The 25,505-nt window shown below is 34.1% G+C and overlaps 2 protein-coding genes across 2 annotated transcripts; both read left to right on the top strand.

The window, feature by feature from the left end:
- Positions 1-444: 444 nt before the first annotated feature.
- Positions 445-9,676, top strand: LOC129002585 (elongation of very long chain fatty acids protein AAEL008004-like). Its single transcript, XM_054430505.1, has 8 exons — positions 445-505; positions 1,324-1,408; positions 1,765-1,955; positions 2,261-2,347; positions 3,846-3,902; positions 4,018-4,123; positions 4,517-4,653; positions 8,914-9,676. The coding sequence occupies exons 2-8, from the start codon at positions 1,327-1,329 to the stop codon at positions 9,073-9,075; spliced, it is 822 nt and encodes a 273-aa protein (XP_054286480.1). The 5' UTR covers positions 445-505; positions 1,324-1,326; the 3' UTR covers positions 9,076-9,676.
- Positions 9,677-11,569: 1,893 nt separating this feature from the next.
- Positions 11,570-25,345, top strand: LOC129003532 (elongation of very long chain fatty acids protein 4-like). Its single transcript, XM_054431828.1, has 9 exons — positions 11,570-11,674; positions 13,895-13,958; positions 15,953-16,143; positions 19,020-19,106; positions 19,520-19,576; positions 21,635-21,740; positions 22,255-22,391; positions 24,749-24,814; positions 25,169-25,345. The coding sequence occupies exons 2-9, from the start codon at positions 13,895-13,897 to the stop codon at positions 25,343-25,345; spliced, it is 885 nt and encodes a 294-aa protein (XP_054287803.1). The 5' UTR covers positions 11,570-11,674.
- The last annotated feature ends 160 nt before the right edge of the window (positions 25,346-25,505 follow it).

Genomic DNA, 25,505 nt, shown 5'->3' with positions numbered 1-25,505 from the left:
TTACTGGGTCTTTTGTTATCAGCTGCGGTCTGATGCGGGCCGTTATCAGCCTAGGGATGCGGGTCTCTTTGAATCCTGCTTGGCTCCCTTTGCTGATACCTTATCCAAGTTCTGCAGGGTTAACTCAAAGGAGCTTTCGCGGCTCCTTTCTTTCACAAGGAACGATCTTAATTTGCAAGTTTGTTTAATTAAAAGTTTTAGTTATACCGGTTATAGATCCGTGCATATAAAGTCTTAACACTAAAAATTGCAAAATATAATTCATATTAAACGTTAAAACCCTGAAGGATCCAGTTTATTTGATTTAACATATCAATATAAAGAGAAAGGCCCGGCCAATGTAAAGGTGTGAGATCTTGAGTGTATTACCATATCAGTCATTCAGTCAATGGTATGCGAGAGGATATTTGCCAACACTTAGACCAGGTCATGTTTGATCTTATCAATAGTCAGTTGTACCCAGGCTCTATCACAGGTTCCTGCTAGCTCCTTTACGTCTCTTTCAGTAAGTCTGTTATTTATTTCAGTTTTAGTTTTATCTGAGCCATAATATGGGTCAATGTTTTTTACCTTAGGTAAAAAAACAACCTTTTTCAAAAGTTTTAATAATGTACATTTGAATCGCAATCGGAGATAATTCATAAACCTTTATTGATGATATAGTTTCGCTATTTTCTGTAATCAGTATAGACATAAAGGTAACATGCCTAAGACAAAACGATTACAGTAATACATTTTCTAAAATACATTCTGCAATAATCAAAGTCGTACACAGTTTTCTAAGTGTTTTAATAACCAGGGTGATGTTAAATCAAGTTTACAAGCAAGTGATTTTGACACCACATGTGGTCCAGCAGGTTAGGCAAAAGATCTGTCTCAGAAACCAACTGTAATCACTGTATTGCCATAGGCTAATTAAGGCTATTCATTACAATTTAAAGAAAATTAAGCTAGCTAAATAAAAAAATGATCGTTATGAATTTTACTGACTTATAATAATATAGTATATTCGAAAGACAATGATTCAATCAATCAATTAAAATCAAATATTTAAATTCATTGATAACCTAGTAATCATTTTACGAGAACCCTTGAATTTTTTAACGTAAATTTCTCTATTTAAGTACATGGGTTGAAATCAAAGTAAAGTGTAAGTAAAAATATTAACATACATTAAAACAATCAGCCAACGATTAAAACAGCAAGTATCTGAAATAATTAATGGTGATTTAATATTTATTTAATTGGTAGGATACTAGTCTGGTTGCAAAATAAGGTATCTATGAGGTCCTTGAAAGTAATACATAAAATGTTTGATTGCAGAAAATGGCCAACTGTACGTATGACTTCTGCCGGATCTATCCTCATCTCTTCAACGAAACAACTGAGAGCAGCTTAAGAGGCAATGGTAAGCTAACCGAATTTCTGTAATAATAATTTGGATTCAGTGATACATTTGAAATCAGCGTTTGTTGGCGGTGGCTTACGATATAAAATAGTAAATGAGTATATTTATTTAAAATCAACTGTGGCAAACGTTTATGCAATGCGAAAAACATGTATTTAAATAAAATATTCAGCTCTCTAAATACCCTTAAATACTTTAGTTACTAAAAACATGTTTTAAAAATATGTATTTTATAAGTTATTAACTCTTAAACGTAGTACCTTGAGTTAATCAACATATTTTAACCCCTGAGTTAAGGTAGTTTTGCTGTTTTCTTTTTTCTTTTAAATTAGGTTGATATTTTTGTTATGTTTCAGTTCACGAGATAGATCAATGGGTGTTCATGAGCAGTCCGTATCCCATTGTAGCGCTGCTCGTCGCATACCTGTACTTTGTGCTCAAACTGGGCCCCGACTACATGAGCACACAGAAGCCGTTTGAGATCAGAAACATAATGATGGGTTACAACTTATTTCAAGTACTATACAATTTGAGGATATTTGTTAAGGTGAGTTTATTTTAAGCCATGAAGCTAAAACATGAGTATGAGACGCTGAAAGCACATTCTGAAATATAAGATAACAGGTCAATCGTGTCATTAGCTTGTGTTATATATATTTTTAAATCAAAGTGAATTATTTTCAATGAGTGCAAACTGATAATATTTTGGGAAATTTTAACACGTTGCTTTTATTCTAACAGTTACTAAACTATTTAATTATATATACATTTATAAAACCAATTTTAGCTTAACTACTCATATTTGTCCAATAAGGTTGTATTTTTTAAGGTAACTATACATGTCTGTTTCAGTTCTTTCTCGTGGAAGGCGCCATCTGGTATGTGTTGAACCACACGTGCCATCCGATACCTCAAGACATCAACCCGCTAAAGCATGAGGTATACAGTTCAAATCCACTTAAAATAACATTGCTTCCGTCAGATTATAGCACTAATCTGACCACGATCATTGTTGTATCGAATACACTGAGTTGAAAAGTGCGTTGTGATGGTAGGATACCAGGAAATAAATGGTAGTTAATATACCTAAAAACAACTAACTCTGACATTTACGATATTATTTTTGTTTCTAGTTTTGGCTGATATTGTATATTTTGCTGGTTTGAGGCCAGTGATTATCAGCACTATCTTAAATCGCTGCGGACACCATGTCTTGCCCGTTTGACTCATCATCAAACTCATCATATTACTTTGCACGCATCAAACGTCTTGATTAATGGGAAGTGTAGATCTTCAACTAACGTCACAAGATTAAGAATTGAAATTAATCACAAAGAAAATACAACTACATAGCTACAATTAACTACTGACGTCTATGACAAAGTTTGTTTACAAATTGTACAGATATTACAATAATTAATCATACACCTAAATCCTCTCTAACAAGATAATACGCGATTCTCGTCAGTGAAATCTCTAGTTTAGTGTAACACGAGACACGAGTGTCTTAATTACCGTTAAACACGCTAAATACGTTTACCACAAATCGTTGTGACAAGACTTAATACAGCAGCAGACATTAATTACCTATGTGAGTGACAGTGACATGTGTGAGGTTAAACTGCCATCTATCTCACGACCGTACAAGGGGAGGCGAATAGCGCTAAACTGCAGGATAAGTAATTTACTCATCCATATAAATAATTTTGAGGGTTATAATAGCAATCTATCGCCCTATTTATCATTAATTTGCATTGGTTTTTGTAGTAATACATGATTTAATCATATTCAGCCTTGCTCACTTAACTTAGAAGTTACAGTGCTCGTCTCACAATAAAAAAATCGGGTTGATCGTGACGATAATTAATTGTCGGTAGAGTTTCTGCAATTTAAATCTAGGCTAAACTAGTTAGGGGATGGAGCAGTCTGAAAAGTATTTAATTGTTTTTGATGCTTAGTGTGGCTTCGTCAGTGTATTCTTAAGTGCTAACCTGCCTGCTCTAACATAAAAAAATTTTAAGAAAATAATACAAACTTAATTGAGGTCCCTCAGTTACCATTATGTGAAACATACCTTGGCTATGTTATAATTTCTGTTTTTAATCTTATAATTTGTTTATGAATCATAATTTTGAAGATTTAACTTGGTGGTATTGTATTTCCTCTTGGCGAACAACAGCAAATTATTTCCTGCTTGTATTTAATGTTGTTATTTCCGAATGTCATTTCCAACCAAATTCTGCTATATAAGCACGTAAAGGGGCCCAAGATGTTATATTGTTGATTGACTAGTAATTTAGATTAGTGTGACATTGTATTAGTGAGGGAAATGAACCAATGAAATGTGATGTTATTTAATTGGATAGGACTAAAAGAGGTGTAAATTACATTGGCCACTTATAAAATATAATTTCACTTAAATATTGTTTTTTTTCAGTTCTACGCGAACTCATGGTACTACCTTGTTTCAAAACTGACGGATTTACTTGACACAGTAAGTATTGGTTAATATCGTTACTTTCGTTTTTAGATTACTTCAATATTTCAGTGGTAGAAAAAACATGTGTTGGCTTCGAGCAAACTTTCTGAGTTAAGACTAATTTTTTCAGGTCTTCTTCGTCGTCAGAAAGAAGCAGTCTCATGTGACATTTCTCCATGTCTACCACCACACGATCATGGTAGTATCCACGTGGATATTCTTGAAATACGTGAGAGGTGAGTAGTATAAGATTAATATTAACATTATTGTACAGTCTTTCGAAGTTCATTGAACTTTAATTGGTTATGTCTTTTCTTGTCTTGCGTGATCATTACGAAGCTATTAAGTTTCAGACCTGTCCGGTGTCGTAGGAGACCCGTCCATTATGGATTTTAGGAAACTCATCAGGGAACTGCAATTGCGAGAACAATCGTTACTAATAACTGAATGAACACATTAATAGACCTGGTACCTGTTATTAACCTGGTATCTTTTTCGTGTACCGTATTTTCTATTTCGAAATAATATTCATTTAGAGGACTTGGAATAGCGCCATAGTAGCTAAGTAACACTTGGTAACTTAGAAGCTAGTCAACGTATTAATACAATATGTTACTGATATGTTATAGGAGAGCAGGTGGTAGCTGTAGGTCTAGTCAACTCGTTTGTACACGTGTGTATGTACAGCTACTACTTCCTAGCAGCTCTGGGACCGTCTGTACAGCGGTATCTCTGGTGGAAGCCATACATCACTAGGTTACAGCTGGTATGTTAATAAGTGTTTGTACAAATATTTAAAACGGACTTTAACATTTCGAAGACTGAATGTTGGCAAGTAAAAGAAATTACCGGTAATTTTAGTTTTTTTTTTTTTGTTACCGGCAGAGTACTTATTTTCTAATGGTTTACTTCGTTACTACGATTTACCACAGCATCTAGACTATGCGATGTAAATTATGATTTAAAAATGCGTGTATATACTCCTGAGAAAATGTTAAATTTTGAAAGAAATAACTACTAAAGAATAGTTATGTATGTAAAAAACTTTTGTTAAATGTGCATGATGACTAATAATAGTATTTTAATAGAAAACAATTAATTCGTGGAATATCTGTTTGCATTAGTATACATACGAGTATTCTTAAGGATTTAAGGATAGTAATGGGCGCGCCAGGTATTCATAGAGACTGTACACTCAACAGTGATGGTTAAGTGGTTGTATTCTTAGTTCTGAAAGGTTTAACGTTGTTTACAGTTATAATTGGTTTGCAGAGGTATTATTGCCACCTGGCTGATATAAGCCGGAACACCGAACCGATTCGAAGTCACATTAGGATGTTTTTGTTGAATACGTCAACAGACATGTCAACTAACTAGCAATAACATTCCACCTGTTGATACTGAGTGTTGATACTGTTCCCTTCATTCAGACTTTATCAGCTGACGTTAAATCGCTAACGTTTCCCTTTTTCCTGTTCTAGTTTAGTTTAACTCTGTTGTTGGTGAACTATTGATTCGTATAAATTTAAATTGTCTTTAATTTATTATCATAACAGTGTTCGATATTCCCTGGAAAAAGTGCTACATAAATAATCGTTGATTTATGTTTGGTACTAACAAGACAAAAAATGTATAATATGTTCGTAACATTTGTTTATTATTACTTTATTGGATGTGTATTGGGTAAAATATAAGTTTAAAAAAATGTTACACTAAACTATCCGAAAATCTAACAGTCAATTTCGAATTATAATTAGAACTGCAATTTTATGAACATGGGCAATGCAATGTATATGTTTAAACACTTCCTCATGGGATTTTTAGAGTATAAATAATAGTGCAAACATACTCGAAATACATGTTTATTATAGAGTCAAAGTCTATATTGAGATGGTTGCGATGTGAGGGAAAGTAATCTGAGTCATTGGGATTCTATGGTATTGTCCTCTAATCGGCTTTGCGCATCTAGAAATAGCTTAAGACCCAAATAAAACGTGGGAGTGTAGTGGCATTTGTACCGGGATTGTACCAAGGTCAGGCCAGGTCGACTTTTGAAGTCTAAATAATATTATAACAGACACTTCAACAACCATCGTCTTCGTGTTAAATTGGTCTGTTCTTAGTTGACGTTGATGTAATTTAATTTAGCTTACATGTAACACTTAGTGCCATTAAGTTAAGCGGCCCACACACGCTTGTGCGCGCACATGTGACGCGCGAACAGCTCTACGCACATGCGCCTCAATGTGTGGGTAAAGCCGGGTATCCACAGTGCGAGGCTGCTCGCTGCGAATGCCTCGTGCCATCTGCCTCAGGGTGAGCTCTAATGTGCCCATGCTCGCGACGCGCATGCGAGGTGCCTGGTGCCTGCCGCCGGACCTTCGAGCATCGTCACAAGTGCGCGAGATATGATGCGCGCCAGTCTGTGGGAAACCGAGGCATATGTTCGCAAGCTAGCAGTACTAACCATAGCTGCATATACTGTAAATCGGGAAATACAAGGTCTGCGCCTGCGTGGCACAGTGTAACATTAACTGCCGTTGAGTTAACGGCATTAACACTTGCCCCACGTGTTGTATTTTATTTGTCCTTGTTTTTAGGTTATGAACTTCTTTGTTGTGCGGTTAAGATGTCCTGTAATGACATAAGAAAGTTTTGGTCTGAGTTTATAGAGCTTTATAGATCACAAACGTGTTATTGGGACGTGAAAAGTGTAAACTTTTCAAACAAATACATGAGAAAAGAAATTAAGGAGTTATTAATAACAAAATGCAAGGGGGTGTTTCCTGACAGTGGCGATACGTTTGTGGAGACTGAAATCAACTCTTTGAGAGCTTCATATCGATGTGAACCAATTAATTAGAACTAATTAAACTAATTAAATCTAAGTCTATAACCCTAATAGGCTACTCTAAATACGACCCTTATACCCTTATATTAAATAATACAACCCTCATATTCTTTAATACCTTATTTCTCACTTTTTTAGGCCCATAAGCTTATTGTAAACACAAAAACCATAATACAGTACATACAACTAATAACTCACCCTATCAATTGAAGTATAATCACGTCTAATGTATTTTTTGAAGGCAAATTTGATTCTTTAGTGACTTTGCTTGCAACTTAAAAAAAATTTCCTTGTTAAGAAAAATCCAAAATGAAAAACAAATAGTAGGTAAAAATTACATGGGGGCGATACAAAGGGGTTTATTAGAATGATTTCAATAAAACATATAATATATGTTGAATTTGCTGTTATAGCCCACTATTTGAATCGCCAAAGACGGTGGTGCGCGCGCATGTGTCTTTAGTGTGTGGTTACCAATTGCGATAACTACAAACTGAACCTCACATGTGCTGTGTTTTTTGTAGGCACATGTGCCTAGAGCCGCTCGCAGTCACCTCACCACGAGCCACGCAAGGCACATGCGCGCTAGTGTGTGGGCCGCTTTAGAGTATTCAGTTATCTTATTAGATGATTTTCAAATGACCTTTGGATCCTGGTTGTAGTTTGATCCAACGGGTTCTATTTTGAACTCAGGTATCATCTGTCGTTGGAATATTTATGATGCTTACAAAAGGTCAATATTGGGTAGTAACTAGACCCCTACTAAAGAAAGCCGAAAAATCCAACACCGTAAAACATTTTAAATCAAACTAAAGACTGACAGAAGTTTCAATTCTCTAAAGGGAATTTTACAAACCTATGTCTTTTGATTTAAGTAGTATTTCCAAAAACTCAATATAGTCACGCCGAAATCACGGTTACTAGACACATTATGATAACGATATTCGTTAAGGTTCGACATTTACTGTAAGCTTTGAACTCTACTATTAAATTTGAATATACTATTATTTTACTATCCAAATTACACATACATTTTATAATATGAATTGTTTTTATATAAAAAACTATATCACTATAAATAGTGTACGGGGATTGATTTAATTTTGATAAAAATATCATGAATAAAATTTTGTCATTAGGCATAAAATATTGTTTAAGAATGGTAATGTTGATCTGTTTCCAAGGCTAGATATATATATTTTGTTATCATTAATTCTTTGAAATACTTTGAAATTAAAAATAAAATACATACAATACTTAACAATTATTTTATATAAATAATGTATTCCGCGTTTTACTAGGGTCAAATCAAAATTGATAAGACTCAAACAAATGTTTAAATGTATAACCTTTCGAGAACTTTGAACTTTAAATGATTTATGAAGTATAGCAACTTTTTAGATGCCCTCCATAAGAATAACACGGGAATTTTAAATTTGTTTTTTTTTTATCCTCTCCGTTACTAATAACCGAACAGAAATCCTTTGATATACTAAATTATTTGTTTTTTAAATCTCTTTAAAAAGGTCTAGAGATGATTGGGAATTTTTTTATTTTGAGTGTCAAAAATGAGAAATACCAATTTTGACCCCATAAAACCACCCGTTAAACCCCGTTCTCATGGTCCGATCATGCTGGTTCGCGGTCTCAGTCATGTTTATCCTGCCTTACACCGTTACACCAAATTTCATAAAAATCGGACAAAAATTACTCAAGTTATCGTGTTCACGGAGTATTAAATCAGTATTAAATGAGTTCCCCCCTATGTTTTTCTACATTTCAGATATCATCTCCGGACCATGTTAGATCATTGTAGTGTAGTCAGTACTTCATATTGACTGGGTATAAATTTTTTGCTGCCATCTTGGATCTGCCATATTGGATACAAAGTTCTTTTTTTTTCAAATTTAAACGTAGGGTTGTGACCCATAATTTCAAACTGAACATAAATAAATACTGATAAATAAAGATTTGATCGAATGATGTTTTTGGCCTCTGAGGACATCAAAATAATAAAAGTAAATCGGTCCCGTGTAAAAGTCTTACCGTGTCATCTACGGTAATAATTACTTCCCTATAGGGAAGTTGGATAAACGTTATGAAACATGTATGATGGTGTGAACTATAGCGGATACAAGTTTTCATCGCACTGATGTTATTCATTGTTGTTTGCAGGCGCAGTTCATATTCATCGTCACCTTCCTACTGAGTCTGCTGGTCCGAGACTGTGAGGTGCCAAAGTTCTTCACCACCTACACGATGCTCAACGGCTTCGTCTTCTTGTACCTCTTCTCCAAGTTTTACATCAACGCGTACATAAGGAAAAAACAAGATTGAATATTTAAACCACCATGTATTATTAAAAAAAAATCTTTTTAGTGTTCTAACAAGTCATAATTTGATTTATGTACATACGTGTCAAGAATTAGAAAATCTTTTCTAAACGGATTCCTTAAATTTTTGGTGCACTAATGGCCTTAGCCAAAAGTCTATGTTTTAGATAAATAATTTAAACGGTTCCATAATCAAAGAAAATACGCGTTCGTTATCAAAGTTGTTTCTTTGTAACTTTGATATTTAAAGTCAAATCACGATTTTTATTATTGAACTGTATTAGTATAGTACGTCTTTTAAATTTTGTATTTATAAGTTTTAATTTATACTCGTATTTATTGTTTGAAATTGCATGGCAGTCACATATTCTTATTAGACTAGAAGATAATCTTCTTTGTTTAGTTGAAACACCCTGCTTTTACGAGTCAAGTTGTACATAAACCAGAAAATGTAATATTATATTACCAATTTAGTTTTGAAAAGTGTTCATGAAAATCCTACTTCTAAAGTTAACGCATAATAGAAATACTCTTAAAACACCTAAGTATGGGTACTACCTACATAAAAATACAGTTTTGTTAGTTGTAATATTTATCAAGTATGTTTCCCTAGATATAATTAGTAAAATAAAAAATGTTGTATAATATAAATAAAATAAATATGATCATCTAGAACCTTTTAATTGGTTTCTGTTTTACACAGCACCTTTAAACTGTAGAGCTAAAAAAAATAAAACTATTAAAATTATAACGCTTAGAAAATGCCGTGATACGTAGCTATCACTAATTAATTCATTGGGATGGTTGAAAACTTTGAAAAGTAACCATTAAAAAATACATTTGGAATGAGAAATGTGTAATTCAAGAGGCTCTAAAGTGAAACCAGGATTCACGCTTTGGACTGAATCATAACTCGCCTCAGTCAATGAATGAATATCTGAGGCGTTAGGCGGCATGAATAATGCAGTTGTGGTTATGTTCTGAATACAGAGAGCGGCGGCGGCGGCGGCGGCGGGGCAGGACAGACGACCAAACTGCTCTAGTTGTGAATACACACTGCACTTGATGGCAATTACTTCTGGGGCTAAAAAGTAGATGGTGACATCAGTTTACTCCGTTTATCTCCTTATGTTAAATATCTTCTAATATTATGACACAAAGCATATATTTTAAGTTTGTTATGACACATAATTGAAGGATTAAAATAATATATTTCCCCTTTACCAGCATGGTGCTAATTTGGTAATTGAATTAATAAACTACCTATGATTACGTTATGACACTTTTAATTACGTTATTATTTTACTTTTTTTAACCAGCCTTTTTAATGTAGTTCTTGGAATTGAAAGGATTCACTTAACAGTATTGTTTACTTACTTAACAGCATTGTTTTTGTTACTTTGCAGTACAAGATGGACCAATAAGGTTCAAGGATTGAGAGAAAAGAAGTGAAATTGCAATGCTGTCAAGTACAATCAATTGTTTATACAATGAGTGAGTGGTTCGAACAATGAGTCGTTGCATCACAATCAGTGGCAATGTGAGGTTATAAACGAAAATGTAACCTCTCTTAGACCTTATGAGTAGTGATTGTTAGTAATTAAACAAAAACGTGTATTAGCCTTTACGACACTCGTAGAAGTCACTCGCAAACGTTCGTACCTAATTTTTTTTACTCGTGTCTTAAAGACTATCTTATCTTGTATAAAGTTGAACTATAAACTATAAACCATATAATGCTATTGCATTCAGAGTAACATCAATTATCGCCTAAAATGTTTTAAAAGGCAGTACTTTAACTTTTGTAACTACACATTTTTTTAAACATTATAATCAAGATTGATATTGGGATTTAGCGTGCCCATTGCCCAATTATGTTTCGTGGTGTTACCAGTTTCTCGTGTTTTACTCTTAAGTTAAAGTTATAAACATATCTCATTCACGTCAGTCGTACTCAAATTACAAATAAAATCACAATGCAGTTAAGTGATCTTCTAAAACCCATTAAAGTAAGAGTTTTGTCTTTCGATTGTTTGGGATTAATTAGTAGCCTAACTACGTTAACCAGCACAAAGCAATCTAAAATGTTAAGTACATACAGCACCATCAGTCATAATATTCTGCAGTATGCAGTACTGTATAATCTAGTTGCCATTTTAGTCACGTAGTTAGTGCACACTCATTCATTTTAATGTAAGTAATTATTTTTTTGCCATAATAATAAATTTTAAATGATAGGTATATCGGTAGATATGATATATGACGATGTTTTCATGCTGAAGACAACGGTGTTACGGTTTGTTTTAGTTAACAGTATAATATGAGCCTATTCTTTCCACATTAGTACGGTTGGAAACAACTATTCTGGAGGGTCTCGAATCTTGAAACTTGCATAACGGGTATGTATGAGTTTGTATCCCCCAGTACAAAGACTTTTAAGTATACAAAAACCGAAGAATCCAGTACTGTCAGTTTCCTCGTGTCTCGAGGCCGTCTGCCCAAGCCCAGGTCTGGTGTAGCAGGTCCCCGGCCTTGGCTACCTGCCTCACGGATTTGCTCACACTGATTTTTTCCCAAACGCTTAGTGGTGTGCTCGGCTTACGGTAAGTACCGTTTTTAAGTTAGTTTTTTTGAGCAACAGAGTTAAAGCTTTATGTTATTTGAATGGTATCTTTACTTCAAATCTGTTGATTACTAGCAACATGTATTTTTTCGCGAAATTCTTTTATTTCATATAGTACCCCAAGTAATTTGTGCCCAAGCTACTATTGTTTTATATTATAATTTATAACTTGCATCGTTTTATTCCTTATGATTCCGTGCAAATCCTACAAAAAATGTAGTTTTGATTTTGATCAGCTACGTTTGTAACTATAGCTGTAATATTTTGGTGTCTATATAGGAAAAAATGGGATTAAATCCGGTTTTTTAAATAAAGTACAGCTGTTTTGTTTTAAAATACGTGTATGTTCAACCACAAGTCTCAACAGCATTGAAATGAAATAGTAGAAATCATCAACATATATTATGCTTATAAAAATATCGTCTTAACTGACACTAACTTCAAATAAGCGACAGTCCCAAACTTAGCTAGACTGGTAACACTTAATTAGGTAACACTTAATTGCGTTTAAGTTAGCTAAAGTATATTTTACACGGTATAAGTCTAGGAAAACACTACCTGTAACGGATTGGGACATTTCATAATAACAGGTTAGAGTAATATTTAATTTACCTCAGCAATACATTAGAATCCTCTTCCACATGTCTACAGCTATTAAGGTAAAGCCAAGGTTCCAGCACAACTCGATCAAACACTAGATAACCGTTGTTTGGTTGGGAAATCGTTTTTCCATTAATCTATATATTAATTTGAAACTGTTTTTCTTTGTCACAGCTATTTTGAGAGAATGGCTGGGCGTAGAAACTCGGTAGAGGTGTCTAAAGAAAGGTCTTGGTCTGTAGATGAGCCATCAAAAGAGAAACATGGTGAATTCCCTTGGGGCTCTGCCCCCGTGTTCTTTAAATTCCCATCCCATGTTATTCTTATGGAGGAAAACGGGGTTTTTGTCACAGCTAATTTGAGAGAACGGCTGGACGTAGAAACTTGGTAGGGGTCTCTAAAGAAAGGTCTTGGTCTGTAGATGAGCCATCAAAAGAGGAAAGAGGTAAATTCCCTTGGGGCTCTGCCCCAGAAGCCTTTAAAGTTGCCTATTCAGATTTGCTTACATTACGACCATATGCATAATTCTACACTACTTTTTAATGCAACAGCTGTTAATATTTAAATTGTGATTTATTGAATTTGTCAAAATGAAGTACAGTATTTGAAATGGATTTTTCTGATTTTAAAATTGATTTTCTTCTGCATCGTGTCATGTTTTGCAATATAATGTTCTATTACCAAATCAGTGGAAAATCCTAATATCACAGTAACTTTTAAAGTTATATCTTATGGAGTTAACTTATATCTATTGTATGGGTTGGTTTCTGCCTTTTTTACCACTTCTTGGAGATTAATGTCTGTATCCAATAGGTGATATTCTCTGGCATATTGCATCTGTAGACGAAACTTGGGTTGGTGTAATTATTAGAATGGAAAAGAATGAGAAATCCTGGACAATTTGATATAGGCTAAAAATAAAACTGAATGAACACTGTTCTACATTTCTTGAGCAATCATTGAAATAACCAATTTGCAAACAATGAAAACATAGAAAAAGTCATAGAACACAACCAAGTAGAAGAAATAGAAATAATGTTTTTTTCTTTTATAATCGTTATCATAGACAACCTAATGCGGCTATGAGAGGGAAAAATTTGTAGAAAACACTAAAAAAAAACAAGATCAGCTTTTTGAAAAAAGATAAGATATTTACAAAAGATTTTGATTATATCTAACTGTTGTGTAGATTGTGAGTATTTCCATAATCTTTGAGTTGCCTGTAATGCAATTGCTCGAATTCGAGCAACAGGTACACTAGTATAACTTAACTTGAATAGTATTGTTTAAATCAAAACAAGCCCATGTAAATGCAAAGATTTAGCTACTGAAATATAAGATTGATTATAATAATAAGACTGCTACAGCTGCATGCTAGAAAGATACTGGGGCCTAGATACCCAAACACGTATATTATTTCGTCCTTTGAAGGCAATACACAAATCGTTATTTTGCTATGTATTACTATTTCAATGTTAATTATGACTACATTAATGCCTAGTAAACGCTTCCTAATAGTGCTCAGGATGGATTAGTAAACACGGCGAGCTATTCCTATAAGGTTTAGTCCATAGTGTATACAAGTTAGCTATGATTTTAGATGGGGACGATGACCGCAACATCAGCGACCCTCAACGCAACCCAGGACATTCCGTTGGATGAGGGTAAGTACCCCACAGTCGTTACAAAATCGGAATTCCATCCTTCGAAGTTTTTCATATGGAGTATAAGGGAAATTCATATTATTGGGGGTCTTAACAGAACCATTTTCTAGAAAAACAAGAGTACATAAATACATTTTGCATTGTTTTCCTTACTTATATAAGTCGTTTAAATTAATTAATATTATTTTTCGTCATACTGCAGCAACAACAGCCGTTTATAATCTAAAGAAGTTCTTTTACCAACTAGGCTAAGGAGTAAAAATGCTTTTTAGGCCCTAGTCAGCAGTTGTAATCACAGGTTATCGTATTAGATCGCATGATTCGATATTAGGAATCGATCGGTTTCATCAGTTATCGCTATTGTTGCATTCTTGCAGACTCGTCACGCTTGAGCTCGGGTCGAAAAGAGTCACTTTACGCCCAAGTGATAAAATAGTCAATTTACAAAGGAGCAGAAACATGATTTTAACATGATTACCCCTTAAGTTTAAATACGGACCTGCCCCAAATCCGTTGACTGAAATGGCTTACACGTACATGCTTATGTAATGTATTTTGCCCTATGCAATTTATCTTCACAATAAGCGTGTAATTAAGGTCGCTATGCAAGCAATCAAAACAGTCGTTTTTGGAGCCCACAATATGTACAGTATAGTAGTTATCTGAGTCTAATAAACCTACAGGCTACATTATTCGACACATTTAATCTTACTATATACAATGTGTCTCTCGATTTATCTGGAGAGTGATCAACAAAGTGACGATCTATGTCAGCTGTCGAGAAAAGATAAAAATATTCGTAGTTTTCATGGATTACTTAGACAATTACCTGTTTAACCTTGAAAACAACCCAAATCACAGTCAAAATAGTCTATATTCACATGCGTTAAAACCATACTCCAACTTCAAACTAACATTTTTATATTTGCAAGGTAAAATTTAACTTATTTATTCTGTAATTAGATTGTAAATCTATAGACTTAACTACATAAATATTATACGTTTGATGCTTCGAATACATTATACTTTCATGTAACGCCTTCAAAGACTCAATAACTATTTTGGTATCACAATGTCGCACAACAAACAGATACACGTTATTAAGGCTGAACTTTAGTTTTACCTGGTTTTTTTTCAAGCAATTCAAACTAATGTTTTTTTAGCGCTATCAACTTAATAAAAAAAATTTAAGTGTTTATTCTACTTATGCTGAAAAATATTTCAGACCTAGGACTAGGATCTCACAAAAATACTGGATAAAATTATTCATGTTTAAAAGAATCTTTTAACACTAATTTCTCTGTCACAGTATTCTAACAGTAGGATCAATGTCTAATCAAAGTTGGATACATGGGATGAGTATAAAAACAATTCTAATCCTATGCAGGAGTTTATTTAATCTGTAGGAAATAAAAAAACTGGATTTTAAATATATTATGTGGTTATTGACACCGAATAGCTATTGTGTCTTCGAAACAATCTCAAACCAAAAGAAATACATTTAATTTACCTGACCTCAACATTAGTATACTAATAACTTTTATAATTTATGGGAAATATGTTAATGCTCGTTTGGATCGTTTTTGTTGCTTTTAGAAAATATTAGTACTTACTGAGAACATTTACTATCCTAATGACTATGCAATTGTAGGTATAACGAGGTGACCGATTTTTATTCTTCTAAACGCAAATAATTGAAATAAAAAGACACCATATCTTATTTAATTGCTGTAAAGAATTAAGTACCAACTTAACGTCAAAAACTTTCTTTACTGAAGAGACTTTACTATGACCTAATTAACAGCTAGTTGATGCCCAGGCATAAGTAAATCTTTAGTAGAAAATGCCGTTAAAATGTGTATCGTGTCTACGAAACTGTTGTATCGGCCAAAGAAAGGCGAAAATTCTGATCAATAATATCAAACAAATTTTAATAAGTGCATAGTGGGAACACTGTTTGTAAATATGATTGATTATTCTGTGTGTCTGGTCAGAGTCCATGCTCAACTCGTGGGCGCTGCTGGCCACACCATGGCCTGTTCTGGTAATTCTCAGTTCCTACCTGGGGTTTGTGCTGTGGCTTGGCCCCAGTATCATGAGACAACGTAAGGCTATGGACCTTCGTCACCCGATGATGGTCTATAACCTCTACCAGGTCATCTACAACGGAGCTCTCGTTGGATGGGTGAGACTCATGTAACTTTTTCCAACCATATAAAAACTATCTGATAGCGATAACACCATTTCAATTTTAGTATCGTTGTATGGATGTTGTTTTAGAGTTAAATTAACAAAATTACTACCTTTTATTGATCACGTTACATACATTTCAACACAAAATACACTTCAATCAAGTTTTGCATTTTTTTATATATTATTATTATTAGTTTGCACGATGGCTCGATAAAGATTATTAGATTTAAAAAAATATTTAATTCAAACGTTCAAACCTATGTTTATTTGAGGACTTCGTGAACCATGGTCGGAATATTCGAACGGGGATTTTTTATATGGTAAAAGTTGGAATTTCCATTTTGACCCTAAAAACACAAAGTTTGGCAATTTTGTTAATATCAATTTTGTAGAGATTAGACAAAAATATATTAAAGCGGTGTTAACAGTTATTGAGAAAATTAAACAACCTGTCCAAACAAAAACAAATTAAAAAATTTGAAATCCCCATGCAAGCTGTTATAGAGAATAAGTAAAGAGTTGTAGTTTACTTGTTTATGCAAATATTTTGATACAATATGGAAAAATCTAATTTTATAGTAGGCTTTTAATATTGTATAAAAAACACACTATTAATTTCCCTGCAGCAGCAACCCTAAGTACTCATTAAACCTATTGCTTTTTTACCTAATGCTTAATATGACATTTTAAAGAATATATTTAAGTGACAATCCCATATAAGCTAAATGGAAATCCTCCTAGTCTAGGTTTGATTGGCTGGCTATTGTGGTTATTTCTTCCCGAACACTCTATTTAAAAAATACACAGTGAAGGAACCTCAAGAATTTTCCCCAAACAGATACTAATTACCATCTACCTAAGTAAAAAATGTGCATATCACCTTCATTGAACAAACATGCTTATTTCCCTCCTGTTTTAGTCAATACTTGGCAATTTGCAAACCGGGTAGAACAACGGTTTCCATATATTTAGTTTTATTACTTATAACTTATACCTTATACTTATAGCTTTATATTCATTGAAATCAAGTATATTTGTTTTTCTTCATTACTGTGGATTTCAGTGCACAACAACTCGTAAACAAACGACTAATGTTGTAAATAATTTTCAATGTATCATTTCTTCAAAAATACTATACATAAATATCCTGTTCTCTTGGCAAGTGAGGGCCAAAGTGCTACATTATATTTATGTCTCAAATAAGTTAGTTAAAACTTCACTATGAGTAATTGCTTGGTGGGATATAATCAAAACTTCAACTCATCTATTAAGCTGTTTCACTACACAGGAGAGAAGCTCTAGGAGTGTTATAGCTATTTACATTACAAGTGTAGTAAGAGCGTTTTTACATCACGCAGGTGAATGTTGTGCAACGAGCGGAAGCGAGTTGCATAATTCACCTAAGAGATGTAAACACGCTCTTGCGCAACGTGTAACGTACACGATTTTACCTGACCCGACAATATACATGGGTTTACGTACAATATTTTTCATTATCCATTTCACTCATCGTCTAACAGTAACGTTCTTTTACAAACAAAAGCTAGGTTAGGAAAATACTTTAAAGCATAACAATAATATTCAAGCGCACAGCTGATTTCTAGCTTTGAACGTCGTTGGCTCCATAGAGGTATATTTTTTTAAGTTAAGCACTCAATGTTATTTAAATGGGTTTCATTACATCACCGAGTGAGTTTTTTTCAACTTTACATCACTCGAGAAGTAAGGAAGTTGTATACATCACGCTTGGGATAGGGAAGTTTAACATGGCGGGTTAGGTAAAAGGATATTACACTATTCAAAGCTAGATGATTTTGTATCGGGTTCCGATAAATACAATATACCTAAAAAGTTATGAGCTCTGAGTTCCCTGTGTATCCAAGTGGTTATAATCTAGCCTTCAAATCTGAAATTTGCTATTTTGATTCTGGACTCAGATGTAATTTGGGCTATCAATTATTAGTACAAAATGAAACAAAATTATATTCTCTACCAGAAATTGCCATTGTTTATAGCTGTTATTATAAAGTAGCTGACGTTTACAATGGATGGATCGGGTTAGTCAATTGGCTGTGAGTCAAACAATGGAACCTGTCGGGTTGGTCGAAAAACGGGACCGGTCGAGTGGAAGGTTGTCCCAAGGTGACTTGGTCGTTTTCCGGGTCTGCAGAGTGCAGAGTCTGACAGCCCGCGCCACAACCTGTCTCCGTCCACACTTTCACTCTCAATTACAAGATGTCGACGTTCAGCACTGTGTAGACACTCTCACCTGCTATGTTTGATTTACACAACACTGCCCAAGGCTGACAAATAGTTTGATGCAACGCATTGTAATTAGGACGGATTCTGATTGTTAACTAGACGCTATCGCTGTAGCCTCAATAACAGTTCCTAGGTTTGTGGAAATAACTCTAAATAGTCTTTATTTACGAAGGGGTATTAAGTTAAACAATACGTTTGGATTTTTTAACCTACATAGTTTATTCAGCACATAATATTTAAAGTTGACTGGTCTCATGTTTAAAATGTATAACCCAATATAAATCATTTGTAGATACTGTATTGCAAAGTCTTTTTTGCAAAACTCAAAGAACATTATTGCAGTTACAGGCTATGCACTTTTTTATAGAGCTACGATTTGTTTCTATAAATTTAATATTGTAACAATGAATAATACGTGGAAACAATGTTTGGTTTTCTTTGCAAAACATTTCTTAAAGCTTAATGACCAATATAAATTACAGTATATTGGAAGCTATTTTTAGCAAAGAGAGACAGTAACGATTTCCAAAAATGGTATTATATTTATCTCATGTGTGGGTTACGGTGTTAGCGACTTTTAAAACTCAATTTTACAATGTTTTACAGTTCTTTACGCACAGTACTGCCATTTCGTATGTAATCGAACATGGATGTCATCCGCTGGACCCAAAGTTGAATCCTTTAAGGACCGAGGTAAGCAGTCATCAATGGATAATATTCAATCCTTTTTTTTAAATTGGACTAAACATATATAAAGCATATCCCAAATATTAAATAAGGAGACTTTAAATAGAGTTGGATCTGTTTTGATCATTTATACATTTCGTATATTCAACTAAGTTTTACCTTATGTAATCTAACACATGATTTTATGCTTAAAATTCAAGCTTTATATCTAATTTTATGCATTGAAAGATTAATCTAAACGTTTGTTAATAAAACAGTCAAATAGTTGTATCAAAGGCATTTCTTTATTAAAACGTTGTAAAAAACAGGACTTCAGGCTTAGTTTCCTTTTCAAGACATTTATAAAGGTAAACGAGATTCCACAGCTGACTATCGGCCTACTGAATATGTATCGTAATGGATATATTCTTTGTTTCCAGCTTCATCTCGCATCTTGGTGCTACTTGTTCGCTAAGATCGTTGATATGATTGATACTGTAAGTAAAAAATGTTATATATTAAAGATTATTTTTTTTACCGCCATCGAGGAGTAAGAACTGCTAGGAATGTACCAGCCCTACTTAACGCGTTAAAAGTTGATGTTAATAATCTTTTAAAACCCTTCGGGGAAAGCGGGCTTTCCTGATTAAGTTAAGAAAATAATAAAAAATTACAGTTTATCATAATTAAATTGTACGCGTACCTGTTTTACAGTAACATCAGCAAAATATATTATTCAATGAAATAGGAATATATAGTTTTGTGGAGGTAATTTGTATATGTTACATTTTGAATATACTATAAAGTTCAGTATAGTATTTTTTTAGTCATTAAAATTGGTCACTTCATAAATGAGTACCTAATTAGTTTCCTAAGTTGAATGTTTACAGTGAAGCTCCGTTTAAAAATACGATTTACGTTTTCGCATAAATATTCTGTAAACACATTTTCACTCGCATTGTGTATATTGAATAACACTTATGAAATTGAGTGACTTAACTGACTGAGTGACTTAAAATCAATGCGTTGACGATTGTTACCCAAAGTAGTTGTGTTAACAAATAAGCAAAAAAACCAAACACTTTGTAGGTAATTAGCTCAACTTACTCGATCAAGGTTAACCATTTCCAGAATAAACCTTGGACTTCCATTGTATTCATCAGTGGCACATTTACAACTCATTTCAAGAACATTGTTACTCGTGCTTGCCGGTCGTGTACATTGGGACACCATTGAAGTAACATTCCAACCTACAGCTCTGTTGCTCTTGACTCACATTGTTGTAATGCCATTCAAGGTGAACTTTCCCAAACCGCCCAAACAAGGGAAGAATACTGGCTTGGGTTACTACTCTTGGCTACTGCGTGTTATTGTTTACTCTGAATATATACATAGACGAATCTGTTGGAGCCAACCAAGCCATGGGGCTAGTCAGTGGATAGTGGTCAATGTCAGTGTGTCAGTAGAGTTTTGTATTTACCAGATAGTTTTAGTCATTAAAAGAATAAGAAACACATTTGTGACAATTAGCCCCTCTATTGTAATCAACAGGGTACCCGTAAGAATCATAACTTATGATTAGTACAACTTCAAAGAACATCTTTGGGTCAGTATAAAGTTGAAAGCCGCGTAACGTTTTGGAACTCCTTCGTTGTTTAAAGAAACAGTGTACCCTATACAGTCTTTATTCTTGATTAGCACAGCTTCAAGTAACATCTTTGGGTCAATATAAAGTTGCAAGGCCCGTAACGTTTAGAAACCCCTCCGATTTTTAAGAAACAGTGTACCCTATACAGTCTTTATTCTTGATTAGCACAGCTTCAAGTAACATCTTTGGGTCAATATAAAGCTCTAAGGCACGTACGGTTTTGGAACTTCTCCAATGTTAAAGAAACAGTGTGCCCAATAAAGTATTTATTCTTGATTGGCACAACTTCAAGTAACATCTTTGGATTGATAGTGATTTCTATGGCACGTGACGTCATATACGATTCCGTTGTTATCGCACATTATACTAAATAACACTCTCATTTTTAATTAACAAAACTAAGGCAAACAGTTTAAGCAATTTCTATATTATCTAGTAAAACTACCAGAATGTCACAAATTCCTAAATCACAACACTGACTGGTTTTATGATTTCATTATACTGCTTTAAACACCATAGGTTATCTTACACACTAACAAATATTACATTTAAACTATTTCTATAACGTATTTGCCATGACACTGGGTATTTAACACAATGTAAGAGAACATATTAGTTTTATGTTTTAAATATGTTTTTACAATATGCTATGCATTAGGCATCATTTTTAACCAACAGAAAAGATCCTCTAAGACAGTCCTTAGTATTCATGACCCAACTACGTGGTTGGCATAGCCTCTGAGATATTATAATTTGTATTCATCATAGCTTACTTTTACTAAACGTTATCATCAAAGTTTCATTGCCTCAAAAAATTACACTAAATTAACACCTAAAACACTTAATAGCCCGACATACCTGTACGGCAACTGGTTTTTATTGTTGTCCAATAATAAGGTTTGCGCAGGTGTTTATGATTCTACGAAAGAAAGACTCGCACGTGACTTTCCTCCATCTCTATCATCACACCAGCATGGTGGCGTTCTCTTGGCTCAGTGTCAAGTATATACAAGGTATGACATCCTACAAGATTAACTTTGCTTCTACAAAGATGATAAGTAATTTACGCTTATTTCGTGATACGTTTGTTGATAAAATAAATTGGGTTTGTGCTTAAATGGAAATTTCAAATCTCTTAACACAAGTGAGTTTTATGACTCATCTCATTTTACTAGAATGGATTTAATCAATAAGCCAAACAGAACTTTTTTTATTTCATAGCCAAATGTAATACAACAGTCACATAAGCTTAGTCTTGACCTAGGAAACAAATTAAAAAATTATTTGTGTATACTTTGGTGGTTTTATACGCTTGGTCCTCTTCATGTTTAAGTGTTATTAAATTATTTTATATTTTTGATTTTAATAAATCGAAATCGAAAAAAAATACCTTTTTAAATAGTTATTACTTTTTAAGGACATGCTTAATATGACAGTGTTTAAACACGTATCGTCACCGATCTTGTTATAAATATACAGCTCTTCAGATTGTTTATATTATGTCTTACAAACGAAATATATTTTCAGCTGAGCAAGGAATAATTCTTGGTGTGTTAAACTCATTCGTCCACGTTGTCATGTACACTTATTACTTCCTGGCTGGACTAGGACCTGAAGTTCAGAAGTACTTGTGGTGGAAGAAATATATCACAAAGTTACAGCTGGTGAGTGTAATACATAAATAAATACCTAATGTTTATATACTTAATAGAATATGAAAACCGAGCCATTACTAACTCGATTTTCAGTAAAATAAATGTTTTATAAACGACCAAGTAACTTTGCTATTATTGGTTGATCCACAAATTAACTAAACATCTGATTAATGTCATATTACTAATTAGCTTGAATAATCCTTGTACATTGTCTTAAAATAAACGGTATCAGCAATCTGACACATACTTTCTCCCATAAGTTTGTCAACAACCTTTATCATGTGTAAGTTGTGAGAGTAAATATACAGAAATGGGATTTGTACAATTTTGTTCAGAATTTAAAGTAATATAACATGCTAAATTTTTATCTAAATCGTTAGTGCCATTTTTGGGAAAATCCGATTTTTCTGTTATTTTATGGAGGTTTTATGGGAAAATGACATAACTTACATTAACTTTTGAACCGTAATTTTTAAAGAAATGGGATTTGTACCATTTTGTTCAGAATATAAAGGACTACAACATACTAAATGTTTATCAAAATCGTTCAGGCCATTTTTGGGAAAATCCTATTTTTCCGTTATTTTATGGGGTTTTATAGGAAAATCCCCATTAAAAAATTTCTAAAAAAATTATAAAAAAACTATCAAAACTATAAGGACTATAACATACTATGTTAAATCAAAACAGGATTTTTTCTAAAATCCTATTTTTCGTTTTTATGGGGTTTTTATGGGAAAATAACATATTTGACAATAACTTTTGAACCGTATTTTTTACAGATATGGGGTTTGGACCATTTTATTTAGAATTTAAAGGGCTACAACATACTAAATTTTTATCAAAATCGTTCGGGCCATTTTTGAGAAAATCCGATTTTTCCGGTTTTTTATGGGTTTTTATGGGAAAATTCCCATTAAAAATAAAAATTTCAAAAAAATGAAAAAAAAACGCCTGGAGATACCATGGATTAGAACCTACATACCAAATTTCATCGAAATGGGACCACGGATGTAGTCTCTAGCTCTGTACACATCCAGACACACAGACACACAGACACACACACAGACACACACACACACACACACACACACACACACACACACACACACACACACACAGACATCACTTCGAAAACCACTTTTTTGGGTCCAGGGGGACCCAAAACGAATATATCCACTCAAAACTCAAACTCGAAAATTTTGACGAAAACAATACTTTCTCCATATACTATGGTATAGGGGGAGAAAGTAAAAGTAGAACATATTATGTCGTGTTACAAAATTTCTGAGGATTTGCTCTTTGAGAAGTTTGCCATTTTGAAATAGTAGCTGCAAAAATCTGACATTTAATAAGTATCTTTAGTGAGATTCAAGTTTGTTGCTAAAGCAGATCGTCTGGTATTCAGCGTTTAGCAAAAGAAACTAATAGATGCCACATTTAGAATTTTTTCCCAGGCATATTACTAACAATTTCGTATCATAATTATATTGTAAACAATGTTTGACTGTATGCAGGTAACCAATGTGTAAAGGAGGCCAGGGAAATCCTGTTTTAAAAGTCTTGATCGATCCTAAGAAAAAGTAATAATCCAAATGAGAGTTAAGTAAAAGTAACACGATGTCATCTTAACATCCACGTACTTCTCATAGGCTACCATAATTAGTTATTTAAAATGAATTTTATACAGAAGTATGATGTCCATGCAAGAGCTGTTCAATGGCAATGGATGTATTTTAATACCTTGTATTCTGTACAATGCATTCTTAGGTTCATGGTGAACATGCAGTAACTGCTATGAACCTATAGTCTCCAATGTTCATGTTTGTGTTTGTGTAGACCCAGTTTGTGTTCGCCATCAGCTTCGTGGTTTACCTGTTGTACAACCGGTGCACCGTACCTCAGTTCTACAATGTCTTTACACTAACGTTTGTGTTTGTGTAGACCCAGTTTGTGTTCGCCATCAGCTTCATGCTTACCTGTTGTACAACCAGTGCTCCGTACCTCAGGTCTACCATGTCGTCTTTACACTAACATTTGTGTTTGTGTAGACCCAGTTTGTGTTCGCCATCAGCTTCATGGTTTACCTGTTGTACAACCGGTGCACCGTACCTCAGGTCTACAATGTCTTTACACTAACGTTTGTGTTTGTGTAGACCCAGTTTGTGTTCGCCATCAGCTTCATGGTTTACCTGTTGTACAACCGGTGCACCGTACCTCAGATCTACAATGTCTTTACACTAACGTTTGTGTTTGTGTAGACCCAGTTTGTGTTCGCCATCAGCTTCATGGATTACCTGTTGTACAACCGGTGCACCGTACCTCAGGTCTACAATGTCTTTACACTAACGTTTGTGTTTGTGTAGACCCAGTTTGTGTTCGCCATCAGCTTCATGGCTTACCTGTTGTACAACCGGTGCACCGTACCTCAGGTCTACAATGTCTTTACACTAACGTTTGTGTTTGTGTAGACCCAGTTTGTGTTCGCCATCAGCTTCATGGTTTACCTGTTGTACAACCGGTGCACCGTACCTCAGTTCTACAATGTCTTTACACTAACGTTTGTGTTTGTGTAGACCCAGTTTGTGTTCGCCATCAGCTTCATGGATTACCTGTTGTACAACCGGTGCACCGTACCTCAGGTCTACAATGTCTTTACACTAACGTTTGTGTTTGTGTAGACCCAGTTTGTGTTCGCCATCAGCTTCATGGCTTACCTGTTGTACAACCGGTGCACCGTACCTCAGGTCTACAATGTCTTTACACTAACGTTTGTGTTTGTGTAGACCCAGTTTGTGTTCGCCATCAGCTTCATGGCTTACCTGTTGTACAACCGGTGCACCGTACCTCAGGTCTACAATGTTATTTGGGTCGTCAATGTTGCGGTCATTATGGCACTCTTCGTCAACTTTTACATCCAGACTTACATCAAGAAACCAGCTCAAATCAAGAAGACCGAATAAGAACGAGAAGCTGCACTGAGATGTGACCAACACTTTGTCAATGCATTAGCTTTATACATTGTTATTCCATAGCATTTTACATGTTATTGTAAGATTGGATTTTCAATCTATTTTTACTATAAACACAAATCCGTCCCAAAATTAACGCATATTGTGTTAT

Source organism: Macrosteles quadrilineatus, unplaced genomic scaffold (genome assembly GCF_028750875.1).
Source record: "Macrosteles quadrilineatus isolate MER2022 unplaced genomic scaffold, UCM_ALF_1.0 Scaffold_9__3_contigs__length_116548681, whole genome shotgun sequence".
Lineage (NCBI taxonomy): Eukaryota > Metazoa > Arthropoda > Insecta > Hemiptera > Cicadellidae > Macrosteles > Macrosteles quadrilineatus.
Note: the sequence above shows the minus strand (reverse complement) of the source record. Positions and strands in the feature narration are given on the sequence as shown.